The 19,984-nt window shown below is 40.4% G+C and overlaps 1 protein-coding gene across 1 annotated transcript in view; it reads left to right on the top strand.

The window, feature by feature from the left end:
• The window catches only part of Vps41 (VPS41 subunit of HOPS complex), a gene marked incomplete at its 3' end in the record, with an annotated part of 119,069 nt that overhangs the window by 11,787 nt on the left and 87,298 nt on the right, over positions 1-19,984 (top strand). Inside the window, exons 3-4 of the mRNA XM_041630599.1 lie at positions 10,207-10,311; positions 18,390-18,467. Of these exons, the coding sequence (XP_041486533.1) occupies positions 10,207-10,311; positions 18,390-18,467 (183 nt within the window). The remainder of the gene's footprint in view (positions 1-10,206; positions 10,312-18,389; positions 18,468-19,984) is intronic.

Raw genomic sequence — 19,984 nt, 5'->3', positions numbered from 1 at the left:
GTTGATAGTCTTGAGAGAGCAGAACTCTGATTTACATATAGATATATTTACATATCTATATCACTTCCCCAAGGTCTTCCTCCTCCAACTCTTCCTGTGTCCCCTTTAACTCCTTAAGTTCGTGACCTCTTCTTTCATTACTGTTGTTACATATATGATTGTTATGTGTATGTAGAAATATATCCTACTGAGTCCATTCTTTTAGCACTGCTCTATGTATATGTGTTTAAGGCTGATCACTTAGAATTAGACAGTGTACCAGAGAGCAAGATAGTTCCAAGCGTGTGATAGTGTCACTTACAACTCTGGTCCTAACCAACAGCCATCCAGTTCTGCTTAAGTCCTGTTTAGTAGGGTGGAATTCATGCCTGGTACAGTAAACCAAACCAACTACTCATGTCTTGTGAAGTAAGTCATAGACACTAGATGAGAACATACTATGTCCACTTTCAACTAGTATAATTACTAACTTCACTGTATAGGCCTGTCCTTATATCCTTATACACAAATAAGTGTAGTTCTCAGCCTTCAGCAAGCTCTTGCTTTAATAAATATCTGAGAAAGGAACACTGTCTTCTATTGTGTGTGATTTTTATTAATTTTGAAAAGTGAAACCAAACGAAAAGAGTTTGACAAGGCAGGGTTGATATAATTGGGAGTTACACTAGGTGACTAAGGACCAGAAATGAAATTTTATGAATTAAAATATTTGTTAAAAACCAACACATTTCTTGAAAAACCAAAAACCAAACCAAACCAAAACAAAAACCTTCAACATATTAGTTTTTTTTTTCTTTTTTTTTTTTATTGCGAAAAGGAAAAAAAAGTATCCGCCTCCTCCCAGCCTCCCAATTTCCCTCCCCCTCCTCCCACCCTTCTTCCCCCTCCCTCAAACTCCTCCCCCTCCCTCTCCAATCCATAGAGCAGTCAGGGTTCCCTGTCCTGTGGAAAGTCCAAGGTCCGCCCCCTTCCGTCCATGTCCAGGAAGGTGAACAACCAAACTGGCTAGGCTCCCACAAAGCCAGAACGTGAAGTAGGGTCAAAACCCGGTGCCATTGTCCTTGGCTTCTCATCAGCCCTCATTGTTCGCCACGTTGAGAGAGTCCGGTTTTATCCCATGCTTTTTCAGTCACAGTCCAGCTGGCCTTGGTGAGCTCCCAATAGATCAGCCCCATTGTCTCAGTGAGTGGGTGCGCCCCTCGTGGTCCTGACTTCCTTGCTCATGTTCTCCCTCCTTCTGCTCCTCCTTGGGACCTTGGGAGCTCAGTCCAGTGCTCCAGTGTGGGTCTCTGTCTCTATCTCCATCCATCACCAGACGAAGGTTCTATGGTGGTATGCAAGATATTCGTTAGTTGCTATAGGATAGGGTCATTTCAGGTTGCTTATTTTCAGCTGCCCAAGGGACTAACTGGGGACATCACCATGGGCTCCTGGGACCCACTCTAGGGTCAAGTCTCTTGCCAACCCTAAGGTGGCTCCATATTAGTTTTTTTAAAAAAATCTTTTAATTTACTTATATTTTTTATGTATGAGTGCTCTGCATGTACACCTGCAGGCCAGAAGAGGGCACCGGATCTCATTACAAATGCTTGTGAGCCTCCATGTGGTTGCTGGGAGTTGAACTCAGGACCTCTGGAAGAGCAGCCACTGCTCTTAACCACTGAGGCATCTCTGCAGCCCCCAATACATCAGTTTTAAGAGGAGAACAAAGGACAGAGAAGAGCATCATATGTGGGCTGAAACACTGGGGCCTGCTGTGTATGAGTGAAGGGTCTATTAGCCTTGTAAGTTTATACAAGCAGCTGAATGGCTAAGTTTTTTTTTTTTTTGGTTTTTCGATATTTTCTAAGCATGTTGACTTTGATGCAGTTTAGTTTCTTCACAGTTCTGAGGCCTGTAAACTGTAAACATATTACCAGTTTAGTAAGTTAAATATATTAAATTTTTAGTATTAAACATTAAAATTAAAATGAATTGACAGCTGAAGCTATTCAAAATAATATGGAGAGTGAGAAATTAATCTTAAAATGAAATCAGCTTCTAGGAATTTCAGCCATATGGAGAGCTCCCTTTTAGTTTTGTTGAAGTGAAAACCAGTCATTGTAAGAAATTAGGAGAAGTTATTTTTAAATCAGAAAATTCACCCCACAAAATCATTTATCTTACGTTGTAGATAGAGATTCTGAATCATTTATTGAAAATTAAATTGCTTTTTTTTAACTCATTAATTTTAACACACAGGTTTTTATGATTTTAAAAAATGCTGGAAGATCCCTGATGGTAGTAGGCAGCAGAAATGCTGTAGGTCCCAAATGGTGGTAGCGGGCCATGTGGCGGCAGGCAGCGGGCTCTGGGAGCGGCCAGTCCCAGGCAGAGATGGCTGCTGGTTTCTGAGCAGTGGCTGGTCCCAGACAGGGAGACACATGGCTGGCGGGCAGAAGACAGAGACGTGGATAGACAGTGAGGTTGAATATTTATTCAGGTGGTTAAGGGGGGGAAGGGGAAAGGGGAGGCAGAGAGAGAGAGAGAGAGGGAGGAGAAGAGGCGAGACAAAGTTTAGGTGAGACTGGTCATCAGCGGTATCGATATGCAATTAGCCATGCCTGCGAAGCATTAAGTCTCTGCTAAAACAGCCTTTACAAGGATTTAACGTTTGCCCTTTTTCATATAACAGGGTACACATTTTAACATAACGTTTTTGAAAATTGAATTTATATGGCCTTTGCTTTCTATCTCTGTTAGAAGAGGAGGAGCAACATTTATAGAAATTTATCTAAAATTCCAGTTTACACTGCCTTCCCTCTGTTTCAAGCCTCCTCTTTCCCTCTAAGAGTAACACACCATCCAGGGTTTCTATGACACCTGCAGTTGCTTTGGCTCCTAATCTCTGCTTTGGAGTGTGGAGATCTAATTGAGGATACCTTAAGGAAGCTGCTTGCTAAACTTGGGTCTTTTGCTGCTACAGACGTTTGTTTTGACTGGTCTTTATTGGGTACCCACAGTTTTGTTAGGTGAAGTTCAGAACAATGAAAAGGCATAAACTCTGCTTCTAAGGATCTTGTGATCACCAGAGGATATTGGGAAGAAAGGAAAAGAGGGTTATGTTGGCTTTAGTGGCGGAAATTGTCCACCCGAATGGCATAGCTTGAAGATTGGTGAGGTTATTCCATATGGCTGGGAGGAAATGAAAAGCTTATTTGCTTTTCTCATTTTCCTCCTCTTCTATATATTCTTATTGCTTTCCCAATATAAAATAAATGATGAGAGTTGATCCTGTTTATGGTATGTGGCGTAGGGCATGGAAACCTTCACCTTCTTTTTTTCCTCCTTGAATTGAACATGAAATTCTGGTACTACAGGGCAAAGGAGAGAGCAGGTTTATGAAGCCTGCCTGACTGGTGCATCTTAAGCAGTGCTCTTCAATTATTCCAGGCTCAACTTCTCTTTCCTTTCCTAGTTAGAGTATTTGAGTGAGGAGCCAGGCTCCAAAACGGGGATTTCAGTTCAGATGATGGAGTTTGAACGATACCGAACAGTGGAATTTATTTTTATTTTTATGGAAATAGCGTTTATTTCTATAAGAAATGAAGTGCGTGTTTGTTTTAGAGTATATTGGCCAGACAGCAGAGCAGTGATTCCCCCTCATGTGACATAGGTCAGGTTATCACCCCTGTCCATAGATGAAGAGTAGGAAGCTTGAGAAAGGTACTATTTGATGTGTATTCTGTTTTTTTTTCCTACCAAATACACTAAGTTTCTGGAGAGAAATTTGCATTGTGCAGGGTGTTTTATGATGTCTTTCACCTGACAAGCATTCGGAAAATACTTCCTGGGGGTGATGTTAATGTCTTTAACGAAGTGGTGTTTGACTTGGGCACCATGGGCTTTTTGAGTGCTTTGGTTTTTTTGGACAGGCTTGTACATTGTACATTATTTCAAACCCACTCTGTCCTCTGTGGAAGCTGGGAGCTGCCGGTAGTAACTTCTTGCCACATGTCCAAGTTATGGCTAAAGTGGCGTCAGGCACTTACTAGGGAACAGAAGCCCCCTGATTGTGAGTAACTCGCCAATGTGTGTTTTATGCTTTAAGGGTAATGGTGTGGCAGGAGGGATGAGGTGTGTGTGTGTGTGTGTGTGTGTGTGTGTGTGTGTGTGGAGGGGAGTGACGGAGGGTGAGTACTGGACGAGAAGACTGGAATTGGGGGCCGTTTTAGGGGTGAAGTAGAGATCTAGTGCAGTGGAAACTCTGGGGGTCTCGAGGTTGACCTTTGACCTTTGTGAAGACAGTTAGGAATGGGAGATGCGGAGCCAGACAAGATCCTCATTGGAGGGCCTGGGACACCAACCCAGCTACAAAACCTACCTGCGGTTTGTTCTGCCTGCAAGATGTGCTGGAATAAAGGTGCTACAGAATTTGTGGGAATGGCCCACTAGTGACTGGTCCAACTTGAGACCCACACCATGAGAGGAAGCCCACACCTGACACTGTCTGGAGGGCCAGGAACCAGAGGCTGGACAGCTCAGAGACCCAGGACAAAACCAAGCATGCCTGACCAAAAAAGAAAAAGAAAAAAAGAGTCAATGTAGTGAGGCCTAACTCATTTCTGCTGTACTCATAGACTGGTGCCTAGCCCAGTTGTCATCAGAGAGGCTTCATTCAGCAGCTGTTGGAAACAGATCTTGACCCACAGCCAAACATTAGATCGAGCTCTGGGATTTCCATGGAAGAGGGGAGAAAGGATTGTAGGAGACAGGGGTTAAGAACACCACAAAAACCTGCCTACAGAATCAATTAACTAGGCCTCAGAGGGGCTCACGGAGACTGAACTGATAATCAGTAAGCCTGTATGGGACTGACCTAATTCCTCTGCATATATGTTATGATTGTGTAACTTAGTGTTCTTGCGGGACCCCTCTAACAGTGAGAGCAGGGACTGTCTCTGATTCTTTTGCCTGCTTTTGGAACCCTCCTACCAGGTTGCCTCGTTTAGCTTGATATTAAGGGTATGTGCCGTACCTTATTGTATATTGTTATGCTGTGTCCAGTTGACTTCCTTGGGAGGTCTGCTCTTTTCTGAAGGGAAAAAGAGGAGGAGTGGATCTAGGGGATAGGAGAGGCAGGGGAGGGGGACTGGGAAGAGAGGCGGGAGGAGAGTCGGGTTGGGATGTAATAGATGGGAGAAGAATAAATGGCTAAATAAATAAATAAATAAATGGTGTGGCTTGGGCATTTATATGTGGCCACTGGCAGTGGGACCAAGATCTAACCCTAATGCATGAACTGACTTTGTGGAGCACATTCTTTATGGAGAGATACCTTGCTCAGTCTAGGCAGTGGGATGGGGGTGTGGGGGTGGGCTTGGTCCTGCATCAACGAAGTGCTGGGTCAAACTTAGTTTACTTCCCAGGGGAGGCCTCACCACCGACTCTGTGGAGCAGAGGAGGGTTGGGGTGCGGTGAGGAAGAGAAGAGGGGAGTTGAGATTAGTATGCAATGAATGAATGAATGAATAAATAAATAAATAGGGTGAAAAGCAAAGGCAAGAAGGGAGAAATATGACAAAACCTAAAACAAAATGACCCGTGTAGGTATGAAGAATCTTGGTGACTTTTCTGTATGTTTAAAAGAGCAGGCCTGTGCCATCTGTAGTAATTTATCAGTTCCAACTTTTAGTGTCTTTATGATTTTTTCACATTAGCAATATTGCTTAAAGGATGAAAATGTAACATTAGCATCCATACAACAGTCAGCTGCTTGTCTGTCAGCAGCCTGATGGAAAGGCATCTGGAAGCTGTGACCACAGTTGTTTTGTTACAGGTCGTTGCTTCATGTCATTTTCCTAAGAAGTGTGGTCACTGAGGCAGCTGTAATACCTTATATTATTGATGGAAATCAGAAATTACTCTTTCAGCTTCATTATGTAGTTTCCTTGACATATTTTGATACTTTAGAAGGAGCTTTGGAGTCATCTTTCTTATCAGATGTTCATCTTTTCATGTAAATAAACTGCTGCTTCTATAATAGAAGTATAGCACACAGTCATTAACAGCACAGCCTACCTTTTTAAAGAGATCTCATTCATTTCGTGCATTTGAGGGAGGGGCATTAGAGAGTGAGCCTGAGGCCTTAGCCCTTGACTAACTCTGTGCCTCACCTGCCCTGTCTTTTCATAGGTCCCTTTCCTCACCCTAGATCTCTGCTATCCTTTCTGAAGGTGTTTCTTTTTGTTTGTTTTTGTTTTGTTTTGTTTTTTGGGTTTTCAAGACAGGGTTTCTCTATATAGAGCCCTTGCTATCCTGGAACTTACTTCGTACACCAGACTGGCCCTGAACTTCTAAAGATTTGCCTGCCACCTCTGTTTCCTTAGTATTGGGATTAAAGGCATACTGTGTGTACTAAATTTGAACGAGTCCTGTGTGCATGCACATTTATAGAGATCATAGTAAATGTGTATATTCATAATACGTGATTTCATTTTGTTTCTGAAGCTTTGTATATAATAATCTATGGAAGTAGTTAGATCTGTTCCTTTAAATTATTTTTATGTGTTTGAGTTTCAAATTGTGTTTTGTTTGACATTGATTTCAATAATGCCTTTAAGAAATTCCTAATTTGTATGTTCTTTGTTTTCTTTAACAAATTATAATTGATCAGAAGTATTAGCATATGTCATGAATCCTCTATGAAGTATTGGTAATGAGAGACAATTTAAAATACAAATATTCTGAAATTCAAATGTCCTGATATTGGATTTTGATAGTTATTTTTTATATATTGAACTTGTAAGAATGAGTACAATTTTGAGTATTTCAGTTTTCCTCAAGGTAATTAGAGTTCTAGACAGAATGTCCTAGAGGAAGCAAACCTTTATTTTAGACTTTCATACCTATGGTTGATTATTGATTTGCTTTTTATTAACACTTGGTTTTTACTGTGGAAAGTTGAGCTGTATGAGAGCAGTTTTTTGTTTTTGTTTTTGTTTTTTTTTAAACACTGAGAAATTCTTTGAGGATGTTAGTGTCTCCCTATTGTATCCAGCTTTAAAACATTGGATATTTATTAAAAGGATTTGCCCCTAGTCAGATGTAGCTGATGACAGGAAACTAGGTAAAGCATTCATCTGATTAAATTTCCTAATGGTTCAGCTGCGGTGTCCTGGAAGGGGACTGGCATCTACACAGAGCGGCAGGTTGCCGAGGAGTGATTGCTTGGAGACGTTTTTACAGCTGAATCTGGGCTTTGTGTGATATCTCACCTTTTTTCTTAAGTCTACCTAATGTTAGTTTTGGTTTAGAAAGTTAAAGTTGAATTTAATAAAGAATAGTATTCAGAAATAAAAATTTAATTTCTGTATGAATAGGAGGACTAGAAAATTTCATGGTTGACACTTGGTGCATGTGAAACTGGGGACTGAAATGACGACCTGTATATTCTAATCATGTGTTGAGCTATGTTCCAGTCCTTATTCCGTGTTTTTGTTTTGAGAGGGTCTTGCTAAGTGAGCACTGTTGGCCTTGAACTCAAGTGTAGTCCAGTAAGCCTCAAACTTGCAATTTCCCTGCCTCAGTTCCCAAGCAGTTGGAATATAGGTCTGTACCACGAACCCTAGTTAACATTTTCCCTCTGTATGTGAAATTCAAATCTTTATTTGGACCATAACAGTGTCCATAATGCGTTGTATAAAATGTATTAATGTGTGAAACAAAGGTATTAATAAAAATTAAAATGTAGAATACTTTAGCTAAACTCAAGATTTTGTATACTGGAATTTTCAGTGTTGACAATGATGCTGGTGTTGGTGCACAAGGGCAGGTGAAGTGTCCTGGACTTCGCTGGGGTGGTCATCCTCCCGGGACACACTGACAAAAGGAAGGGCCGCGGAACAGCTTCTAACAGAGAAACCCTTCAGAGCTTATTTGTTGTTTCCTGAGGTGATTTTCTCCTCTTAAGTTCAAAACTCAGCAAAAGTGACCCTGAAATGACATTTATTCTCAGATAGTGCTCTAGAATTTCATAGAATGGTTCAAGGATTTGTCTTTAATTAAAAGTGCTATACACTTAGTACGAGTCCGTGTTTGTTGAGAAATTGATTCTTTTTGAAGGGAAGCTGCAAACTTTCCTTGTATGGGTAAATGTCACTCTATTCATATCTTCACTTAGCTGCAAGTCAGTATGTGTTCTGTTCCACCAGGTTGTCATAGTAACACAGTAACTGTCATCTCAACTCAGACTGTTGATGGTTTTATTTGTAGGTTTGTAGGATTATTAAAATTTAACAAAATTATTGATTTGCTTTTTATTAACACAGAGTTATTTACCATGAAAGTTCAAGCTGCACGTTTTTTCTGTTTAATTTTTTTTCCTAAAATTAAAGTGAAACTAGATATTAAATCCTTGTGATTAAATTTTTTTTATTTAAAATGTAATATAGAGTCTGCAATAGCAGAATAACCTCTGTGAATTGTAGTTTTGACTCATTTCCTATTTTCTTTCTTTTGACAAGGAGGCAAAGAAAAAAGGCTTAAAATTCACCTTTAGCTTACTCTTAAGTAAACATAAAGGATACCTGTCAGGAAAGCATGAAATGGTACATAAAGTGCCTAATACTGAGTTTTCGTTTTATTTATGGTTTTTGAAACCTTGTGGGAATGCTTCACTGAACTGTGTTGTAAACGTATTTATTTTGGTATATTTATGTGAGCGAGATTACTTAGTTTTCACTTATAAATAAGGCAGGCAAGCCTTATTTACAGTAAGCTTCTCTAATGGTCCGTGGATGAGTGCTTTTATGCAAAATAGTTGGGAGGCTAGAATTAACTTTCTCATTGAGTGCACATTTGATGTCCACTTGAGCAACATGTGGCATCTTATTCTAAGGGCTGCTGTTGAGGATTCAATTTGTATTTAACACATTTCCCTTGGAACACAGCTCACCTGCATGACATCTAATGTTTCCTTTTGAGTGTCTCATTCTTCCTGGGAGATACAAAAGGGTTTATTGTTTTTATAATCTTTCCAGTTTATTTTTTTAAAGACTTGGTTAATTAGCTGTGTCATATATCAAAACAGATCAGTCTGGGGATATTACAGCTTCAGTGTGGGTTTATTATTTTGTGGTATCTTTTCCTCTTCCTATGGAATACTGTGCATTATACTGTGTATTTTGTTGCTCTTAGTTCTCAGTCATGGAAAGTTAACATAACAGTATGTGTACAGACCCTGGTAGAATACTTTGTTACTCAAAAGCTGGTAGCTTGTATGCTCTTGAGCTTAGGAATGTTCATTAGTGTTCATGAAATGTTTCTTTTAAATGTTTTATTAATATTCTTGTAATTGTATGATGCCCCTCCCCACAGTCCTCACAGCCTCTTATTTATGTTCTTGTGTCCTCTCCTGCCACATTGAATCATGACTGACCCATAAGATCAGTAGAATTTTGTAGATGTGAAGTGTGCAACCTTCGAGGCTAGGCCTAACAAAGCACAAAGCTTTATTTTGTTCGCTCTTGGATGCATTCCCAGTGGGAGAAGCTGCATGCTTTTGAGGTGTTCAGGCAGCCCAGGGAAAGCCTCATGAGTAAGGAAGTGAGTCTTCCCACCAAAGTCAACACTAACCTGCCAGTCACTGTGTGAGCTGCGGTGGGGCCGATGCCTTCTTTTTTAGAGTTTCATTCATGAGCATAATGAATTTACATCATATCCCTCCTCGTTCCCCACTCCAACTCCTTTCCCCATCCCTCTCTCAAATTCATGTCCTCTTCATATATGAAGCGATTGAGTCCATTTAGTGTTGTCCACAGTGCATGGGTGTAGGGCTGACTTCCTGAGCCATCACAGCTCTTGGTTTGGGAACTTTGTCTTAAACTTACAAATGTAAAATTATACCTCTTTCAAATCACTATAGTGTTATAGCTATCTCCGATTTTTTGATTTGTAGTTATCATCATGAGGATGGAGAATATCTTAGATACTATACCACATAGTAAGGTTGAACGTACAGTTATTTACAATACAATAGTAGTTGAATTTATTCCTCCAGTGAAACCGTATATGTAGTTGGCAAAGAGAAACAGAAATCTTAACCTGTATCTACAGTTGTAGTCTTTAACACTGAATGAAGAAATTGTCTCTTGTTATCCGTAAGTACATTTTGAGTCATTCAGAACAAAGCCACAGTGACTACAGTGTTCCTCTGCTTTTCATGCAGGAAGAGAGCGAAGAGGAACCCAAACTGAAGTATGAAAGGCTTTCCAATGGGGTGACGGAGATTCTGCAGAAGGATGCAGCAAGCTGTATGACGGTTCATGACAAGGTAATGAGCACGCAAAGAGGATTGCACATGTCCAACATCTGTGTCCCTGCAATGGCAAAGGTCTCTCTGACATTCTGAGACTACTCTAGGTATTGGGTCAGACCCTCAGTCTATTCTTAAACAAAAGAATTGTTTATATTATAATAGTGGAGGCCATGATTTCCCCCTTGCTCTCTTCTTCCCTGTGAGCCTGGGAGTGAGCCTTGGACCATCCTCACCTCTGATGTGTCCTTTGCCTTACGTTTTGTTGTTTCCTTCTCCAGCTGGCGTTTGTGCTTCAGATTTTATTCACTCAGTGCTTTGATGATAATGTCTGCTCTTTTGCTTTTACCATAAATTCTCTCCTGTGAGTCTCCTGCCTTCTCTGACTGTCACGCCATGGCTGCTGAACTCTAGCTAACTCCTTGTTCTTCACAGATGAAGACTGATCTTGCAGTTCTTCAAACTCACTTGCTTCCATTGACTTCACTTTTTTTTGTATTTTTTTATTAAAAAATTTACTTTTCATTTTACATACCAACCCCAGTTCCTCCTCCCTCCCCTTCTCCCAGCCCCTCACTCCCCCCCTAACCATTCCCCATCCACTCCTCAGAGGAACTTCTTTATGGTTGTCTTAGTCACCATAATCTATTGCGGTGAAGAGACACCATGACCAAGACAATTCTTTTTCTTTCTTTTTTTAGTATTTGTTAAGACTTAATTTTTTAAAAAAGAAAACAAACTATCTTTATTCATTACACGTACCAATCCAAGTTCCCACTCTTTCCCTTTCTCCCATTTTCTCCGCACACCCTCCTACCCACCCCCATCCACTCCTCAGAGAGGGTAAGGCAAATTGCTTTGGGAAGGTCCAAGGCCCTCCCTACTGTATCTAGGCTGAGCAAGGTATCCATCCAAAGAGAATAGGTTTTCAAAAATCCAGTACATGCAGTATGGATAAATCCTTGGTCCTATGCTTCTTCCTTCCCAGTCCAGCTGGAGTTGGTGAGCTCCCATTAGCTTACGTAGACTGTTTCAGTGGGTGAACCCATCATGGTCTTGACTTCTTTGCTCACATTCTCATTCCTCCCATTCTTCAACTGGACATTGGGAGCTCAGTCCAGCGCTCCAATATGGTTCTCTGCCTCTGTTTCCATCAGTTGCTGGCTGTTTCCATCAGTTCTATGGTGATATTTAAGACATTCATCAGTCTGACTACAGGGCAAGTCAAGATCGGGCCCTCTCTCCTCTATTGCTTAGGGTCTTAGCTGGGGCCATCCTTGTGGATTCCTGGGAATTTCTCTAGAGCTAGGTTTCTTGCTCACCCTATAATGGTTCCCTCAATCAAGATATCTCTTTTCTTGTTCTCATTTCTGTCCTTCCTCCATCTTGACTATCCAATTCTCTCAAGTTCTCCTCACCTCTGCCCTTCTCCCCTCCTCTTCTCTTTCTACTCTTCCTTCTCCCCCACCTCCATGCTCCCAATTTTGTCAGGCGATCTTATATGTTTTCTCTTTCCAGGTGGATCTATATATGTTTTTCTTAGGGTTCAAACCAAGACAACTCTTACAACAGAAAGCATTTAATTGGAGACTTGCTTACAGTTTCAGAGGCTTAGTCCATTATCATCATGACAGAGCACATAGCAACAGGCATGTGCGATACTGGAGAAGTAGCTGAGAGCTACACCCTGATCTTCTAGCAGAGAGGAAGAGCCTGACCTGGCATAGGCTTTTGAAACCTAAAAGCCCAACCCCCAGTGACATTCTTTCTCCAATAAGGCTACACCTCCTAATCCTTGTAATGCTACTCCCTGGTGACTACACACTCAAATATAGGAGCCTATGGTGGGGGGGCTTCTTATTCAGACTACCACACTGGTGCATCTCCCACTGCCAGGGCTACATTAGAGATGATTTCAGTAGCTGGAACTTGGTGATATTTGGCCTGCATCATTCTGTCTTGAAATCTTCATGTTCATTTCCACACAAACATAATTCTTGACGATGGTGTCCCAGTCTCTATTTTATTTTCTTGTTATCTGTCCTGTGAAATTATCCCGAATGTGCCAGTCTCCCTTCTCCATCTTTCTATCTTTCTAGTCACAGTCTCCGGTTTGAATCCATTGTGCGGTGCAAAGTAGTCACGGCCCCAGGTCTCCTGCTCCGCCTTTGCTCTCTACTCTCCGAAGATGTCAGCCTCTTTCCCGTGCCGTTGCCTTCCTCTCCCCATCTCCTTTTGCTTTCTCTTAGATTTTTACAGCTCCCTTAAACTCATGATGTTGCTGCCTTGACCTCCTGAATGTTTGCATTACAGATGTGCACCGGAACCCCCATGCAGTCTCATTTCTTTAAGGAAGTTAAACAATGATGCAAGGTCGGCCTCGTTTCAGAGTGCATACCCACACTTACCCGCAGGAGATTTTCTTCTTCCAGGTCAAGGGTCTTTTGTCTACTTTGGTTCTTTATCTCACTTTGTCTTTTTCTTATATATTTGCTAAACCATAGAACATACTTAATATGAGCATTAGGTAGTTGCAATCTTCTTTATGTATTTATAAATGTTTTTTTATAGATTGCCTATTTAGGCTGTTTCAGATAAATGCAGTCATAGCTTATCTGATTTGTTTTGCCAGACTTACCTTACTTATATACTGTTTAGAAGTTCCTATATGTCATAACAGGGATCAATACTTTACTTTTTTACTGCTGAAGAATAGTCTGTTGTATGGTCAGCCATAATTTCTGTATCCATTAGCAGGACTGGTGGACATTTTGCTGTTTGCTGATTGTAAGTTGTGTGTTTCTCTTTTCAAAATTTCATCACAGCTGCCCTTTTAGTACCGTCTTGGTCATTTCTGGTTTTCCCCACTCTCTCTTCTACTTTTCTTTATTTCTGTTTTTCCCGACATTCTTCCTAAAACTGGCTCCTCTATGTTTCATTGTTTTTGCCAACATGCTGAGCTCTCAGAACAGCATGTGGCCTCTTCCTTTGTTCTTTCTATTGGAACCTTAGCACATACATGTTGGGATTATCTTCTTTCTAGACGCCTCTTCCTTTGTTCTTTCTATTGGAACCTTAGCACATACATGTTGGGATTATCTTCTTTTTTTTTTTTCTAAACGTGTACCTGTTTTGGGCTATGTGATGCCATTTTGGTGGCATCACCGTCTTCTGTGACCTAAGCCAAAAGTGACCCCTTTGCCCTTCCCCACAGCCATTCCTCACGTCTTGGTGACTTTGTTTTTTCTGAGCTTGAGCATTGGCTCTCAACTTCTCCTTCCTGCACAAGGTAAATGGGGACTCATCTGGCTCTCCTGTCTAGACTCTTCTGCCTCCTAGTTGTAGGATATTTTGTTGAAAGTACGGAACTTTTTAGATCCTTTTGTAATTTTTCTCATGTACATAGACGCTGAGCTCTTTGGTGTGGTATGGAAGGCACTGTAGGATCTTGCCTGCGGTGTGTAGCTGAACTCCTGTGTCACTACTTTCTGCTGTGGGTTTGGGACTGTGGCAGCAATGCTTTGGCCTTATTCGGCACATCACGCTCTTGCATGGATTCTGCATCCAGCTTATTTATGTGCTAGACTTCTCACCAGCTTCTGCTAGCTCACATTCACCGTTTCTCCCAAGGCTGTCGTCCCTACTGTGGACTAGTCTGCTCTCTTCCTTATTTGTCTTCTCGCTTCTCTTCCAGCCCTGTGCCCACAGAGGCCTCCAGAGAGTCTGAGCTGGTCATTCAGTCTTCTCCCGTGAAACGTCCTGATTCCTGATGTCTTAATGATTTGGTTCTGTCCACCCTGCTTTCCTCCACTTCCACCTTTCATCCCTCTGTAATTATTCAGTGCGCCTTGTTAGTCAGCCTTTCCAGCTGTACCGCCTGCGTTTTTCTCTTGGGGATGCGTTAGATGGATCTTTCATCTGTGTAAAGCTGCTTATAATTTTCTGTTCTTTGTTATGCAGCTTCATGTTGTTGAGCAAGTTGTTTCCACTCTGGCCTTTCTTCCCTGTCTGTGTCTGTTTTCTCATTCTTCCTTCCCGGTTTATCACACAACTCTATTTCCGTGGATCTTAGAGGTACTGCCACTTTAAACAGTCTTTACATTTAATTGCAATTGCTTATTTTTTACATGTGTCTTCCTCAGTGCAGCAAAACCTTTATTGCATTTGCTCATTGTCTAAGTACATTATAGTTGTTTTTGTGTGCTTGTTGAATGAACATTTGAATGCACGAAATGAAGAGCCATGTTTGTCCCTTTGTTAACACCATACATAACCAATTGGCCAGAGAACCTGGTAGTTGGAAAGGATTGTCAGTGCTGACATTTAGGACATAGACTCTCAGCTGAGCCCTATATTTTATTAAGAAGATTCTGATTGAGTTGATAGCATATCAGTGTTATTTGTGCTTTGTTTCTGCAGTTCTAGGAACTGAATGCAGGGCATAGCAGGCATATGCTTTGAATCCCAACTACCTCCTGGACCCTCCATTTCAGTATTTGTTTCTGTCCCTGATTGCACTCGGTACCTGTTTCTAATGAAATCTCGTCAGTTTCTGGGATCTAACACCTCGTGTAACTGGAGGTTGTCCTGGTGTCAGTACTTTGAATATTATAAAACAAGGGCTAAACAGACATGCATTGTGGTTCCTTTTTTTGGTGATTCTTTAGACCTGCTGACAAACCCATCTGTTTCACCCACATAGAGTTCAGTTGCGCAGAGTGGAAGCACTGCACTTAGTGGGGTAAGGTGCCCACCTTTTGTAAAGCAAATCAGTGTCCTTTAATTAAATGTTAGAGAGGACATTGAAGCTATATTTATGATTATACAGCCTAGATTTTACATATTTTCAGGCTAAAGAAAAAAGCAAAATCTAATACCTAAGAAGACCAAGGAGTTAAAAAAAAAGTATTAGGTTTTGGAGAATTTAATAAAATTTGTTTTAATTATATTCATCCTGTTTCTCTTATTCTCCCCATCCCCAGGTTTTCCCTCTTTTCCCCATCCACCCAACTCTATCAACAACTAAATTGTACTGCCCAAATATTCTTGGGGGTGAGGCCTTCCACTGGAGCATGGTCAATTTACTAGGGGTTACACTTTAGAGAAAAACTAATTTTCTCCTAGCAGCTAGCAGTTGCAATAGACCCCATGACTAGATGTGGGATTGTGTGCCCAGCTCCTTTCTCCATAGTGGGTTTGGTCTGGCTTGGGCTTGCCTTGTAAGTGCTCTGAGTACAGATGTGTACTTGCCTCGTTGTGTCCAGATGACAGTTTCCTTATAATCATTCACTACCTCTGTTGTAGTAGGAGCGGCAGGCTACATTCCTGGCACCCCACCCGCACGGCTAGCTTTACCCGAAATAATTACACGGAAACTGTATTCTTTTAAACACTGTTTGGCCCATTAGTTTTAACCTCTTATTGCCTAGCTTTAACATATTGATCTAACCCACTTTTAATATTTTGTTTAGCACCACGAGCTGCCTTACCAGGAAAGATCTTAACCTGCGTCTGTCTGGAGTGGGACTGCCTGACTTGGCTTCTTTCTCCCAGCATTCTGTTCTGTCTATTCCACCTACCTAATTTTCTGTCCTATCAGGCCAAGCAGTTTTCTTTATTAGTTAACCAATGAAAGCAACAGATAAGATACAAGACCCACCTCCATCATACCTCTGGCTCTTAAACTCTTCCTCGCCCACTTCGGCAGTGATTCATGAACCTTGGGAGGAGGGTGATACACATGTTTCATGTAAGGTCAAGCGTTCTGTGCCTTGACCAGGTTTTATTGCATTTATTTGTTTGTTTATTATCTGTATAGGTGTGTGAGATATTGTTTATGTGTATATACAGGCATGATTGAGCCATGGTGTATGTATAGAGGTCAGAGGACAGCTTGGAGGAGTTGGTTCTCTTCATACGCCGTGCAGATCCTAGGGACTGAACTCATCTGTCTTAGCAACAAGCACTTTGACCCTCTGAGCCCAGAGACTCACGGTTTTTAATGGCTAGAAGGAAAATAAAATTTGAAGGATTTGTTCTTACATATTGTGTCATATTGTGGACAATTATGTATTTTGCATTTTTGCTGCATTTTTAGTCAAAAGCAGAGGATTATATGAATTATCCATACTTTCAGTAATTAAATAACTTTGTTCAGCAAGTTAAATTTTTTTGAGAAGGACATTTAGTTGTTTTCGTCTAAGACACAGTAGCATTCGTTTACTGTTCTAAGCGGTTAAATATCTTTCTGAACAAAAGATAGCTCATCATACAAATATATATAAATTTTTTCATAAATGGTCCAAATTTATCATACCTTTATATCAAAAATATAAAATCCTAATTATATTTTACTATTTATCCTAAGTTGATAAAACAGATTTTATCAGAAAATTTTTCAGGAAAACATCTAAGGAATTATATCTAACCTCTAAATTTTTCCTAAAATAGAATGCAGTTATTTTTTAAATGGTCTTTACAATAATGCACAGAGTGACACAATATTGCTGCATTTTGAAGATTCAAACTCCCTTAGTTTTCTAACAAACTATATGCAGAATTTATGAGGAGAATCAATACTGTAAAGTACTTGGGGTGCAGTGAGCTTTTAAGACCCATTCTTTTACCGCAGAGAGACGTCAAATGGCATATCGCTTGCCTTTGGTTAGCATTTTATGTGGCATCTCCTGTTCAGATACAGTCAGTGTCACTCTGAAGATAAAATGACAACCACTTGGGTCCTCTAGTTCTGATTAGAATGTTCTTGTGCATTGGAGAAAGCATTCCTGCTTGGTTTAAATACTAGACTAATTTCGCACCAGGATCACCTCTTCTCCCTTTCTCCTGCAGCACCCGAGCCTCCTGTTTGCACCATGCTTGCTTTCTGCCCTGGATGACTAATCGTCATGGCACCTGGTGCATTCAGGCAGTCCTGTGCAGTGGAATCGTCATCCCTAGTTATGTCTGCACACCTGATGTTTTATTAACCAGTATTGATTTTTTTACCCAGGGGACTTTTTTCTTCCTGAAAAAAGGCAACCTTGCAGGAGTGAAAGGCATTGCAGGGGATGAATTTCTAATGAACCCCTTTCCCCCCTTTTTGTGGCTCCTCTTTAATGTAGCTTCGTATTTTAAGTGCCGGAATTGAAATTTCGTTTTTAGCAATTCTATTTTGATAAATCTTTTCAAATCTTGACTTCCCGTAAGGTTATTTTTTAAAGATTGTGCTGCTTGACTGAGATGCTTAGTAGTGCCTATGAATCTGAGCATTTCATTATAGGCTGCAATGAAGCATGCTCGCATGCAGTGAAATACAGGGGACTCGGGACGCTTTGAGTAATGCTTAGAGAAATGAAAAGGAAGAAAAATCTCATGTCGTATTTCAGGTAGTCCTTAAGTTTCTTCTGGCTTGTTTAGGATCAGTTCAGAGGAATAAAGAAACAGTGGGGTGTGTGAAGCAGTCCGGTGTCATAAAATAAATATGTAGTTGAGCAGTTACTTAGTGACAGGAAGGGATTATTTTTGCATTGGAGTATAAACATTTATGCTCAGTGTTATGTGGTACCATTTATAGAGATATCCTGAAGCTGTTGATACAAGAACATCTGAGGTTTTTCATACCTCAATATGGTGTGGAATTTTCCATTCAGAAACAATGCTTTATTGTTTTTACGCAGTTTCCCCTCATTGGGCTGAAACGACGGGCCTATATTTCCACATTTAACTTAAATTAGGGAGTTTCTTAATCATTTCCCCTGACTTTGGGTTCAGCTGCAGCATGTTTGAGCCTTTACTGCTGCATTTTTAATTTACTGCCCAGTCCATCAGGCACTGTGTACCCAGTGCGTCCACGCCATTAGTTGTCAGCAGATGAGGGTCCTCATGCGTCATCCTGACAGCTGGCTTGCACGGGCTTGGTAAATAGGCCTGGTTCTGTCATTTCCCCCAAGCTGGAGGCTTGCCTGTTTTAAGGAATGCGTATCTTCCAAGATATTGCAGATGATTGTGTATTAAGTGTTTCACTTTGAAAAGGTTTTTATTAACTGTATACTAATACACTGCGTATTTATTAATTGTCATCTTTGCTTTCCTTACAGTTTTTGGCACTGGGCACACATTATGGCAAGGTTTATTTACTTGATGTCCAGGGAAACATCACTCAGAAGTTTGATGTAGTAAGTATGTGGTATAAAATAGTGTACATGTTAAGTGTCATGCTAAAAATTTGTGATTGTAACAGCTCAGTAGCATAAGAAGGTGGTAATCAGAGTGCTAAGAGTACAGTCTAAAATTTTTAGTATATTCCTTAAGTTTTAAAGATGAACTAGAGAAAGGAATAGCTGTAGATACAATTATATATATATATATATTAGTTTGACTGATGTGTTTATACTTACATACTCTTTGTATAAATTTATTATTATAGACGTTCACTTGACTTTGAATGGAGCATTAAGATAGTACGTATCTGCACATATATTTAATTGGCAGTGTGGAATGTCTAGCTTAGCGCTTCAAATGCTATGACCTTTTAATATAGTACCTCATGTTGTGGTGATCCCCAACCATAACATTATTTTGTTGCTACTTCATAACTGTAATAATTTTGCTACCATTATAAATCGTAATATAAATATCTGTTATTCAGTATATCTTATATTAGACTCCCGAAAGGGTTGCGACCCACAGGTTGAGAACTACTGGTTTAGATAAACTGTCATTAAAACAAAAGATCCTGCTTTTATTAGTGAATAATGCTAACTTACATTCCTGGGAGTTTGTGAGAATTTTGTGTGTGAATCTCTCTTTGATGTCTGAATTGTCTTGCCCTCTCATTGAGTTGCCAAATATGATTGAAGTTTGACTGACTGTTGGTGTATTAGTTTATCTCTTTTAGTGTATACAGTTCAGATATTTTATGTGAATGCTTTTAGGCTTACTTGATTGTGACTTTGGTGTTCAGGATGAAGTAAATGTTACATTTGAAGTTTGATTTTTCTGTTTAATGCCCACCTTAAAGGTATTGGTAACTTTTGTTTTTTTTTTTTTGTGTGACTATAAAAATGTAGAATGAAAAGATGAATGTTTTGTTGGGGGCAGATGTTAAGTTTTTTTTTTAAGATTTATTTTTGTGTATGAGTATTTTGTTTGCATGCATTTATGTCTATCATCTGTGTCCCTGTTACATGAGGAAGTCAGAAGAGGGACTTGGATCTCTGGAACTAGAGTAATAGGATATTGTGAGCCACCACGTGCATGCTCAGAACTGAACCCAGGTACTCTGTTAAAGCTCCAAGTGCTTAACTGCTGCGCCCTCTGTCTCTCTAGTGGGGTAGGGGGAGGCATGACAGATATTAAATACCAATAACAAAGCATTCAGTGCTTGTTGTGACCTATTCTAGGACACTGCACGTGGCACACGGGAGGAAAGGAATGTAGCATCCTGGAAGGGAAATGTGCCCTCTCCCTGCGCCTCTGCACTGCGCCCTCAGGGCAACCTTGGGTTTCGTTTTTTGTTTTTTTTTTTTTAAATTTTTTTTTCCTCTCTTAATTGTCCTTTTCTGGCAAGAGGAATATATTCTTTACTCCCTTTATTCCCTCCTCTCTTACTTCAGACTCTGCCTGTACATCTTGGTGATCTAAGCCCTTGGGTTTTCCACTGTGGTCTGTTAATACACAAGAGGGGGGAAGT

The sequence above is a fragment of the Microtus oregoni genome, unplaced genomic scaffold, assembly GCF_018167655.1.
Source record: "Microtus oregoni isolate MIOR12 unplaced genomic scaffold, Mior012 000035F_ref0000213, whole genome shotgun sequence".
NCBI classification, from domain to species: domain Eukaryota; kingdom Metazoa; phylum Chordata; class Mammalia; order Rodentia; family Cricetidae; genus Microtus; species Microtus oregoni.
This window is presented reverse-complemented; position numbering and strand designations above follow the sequence as displayed.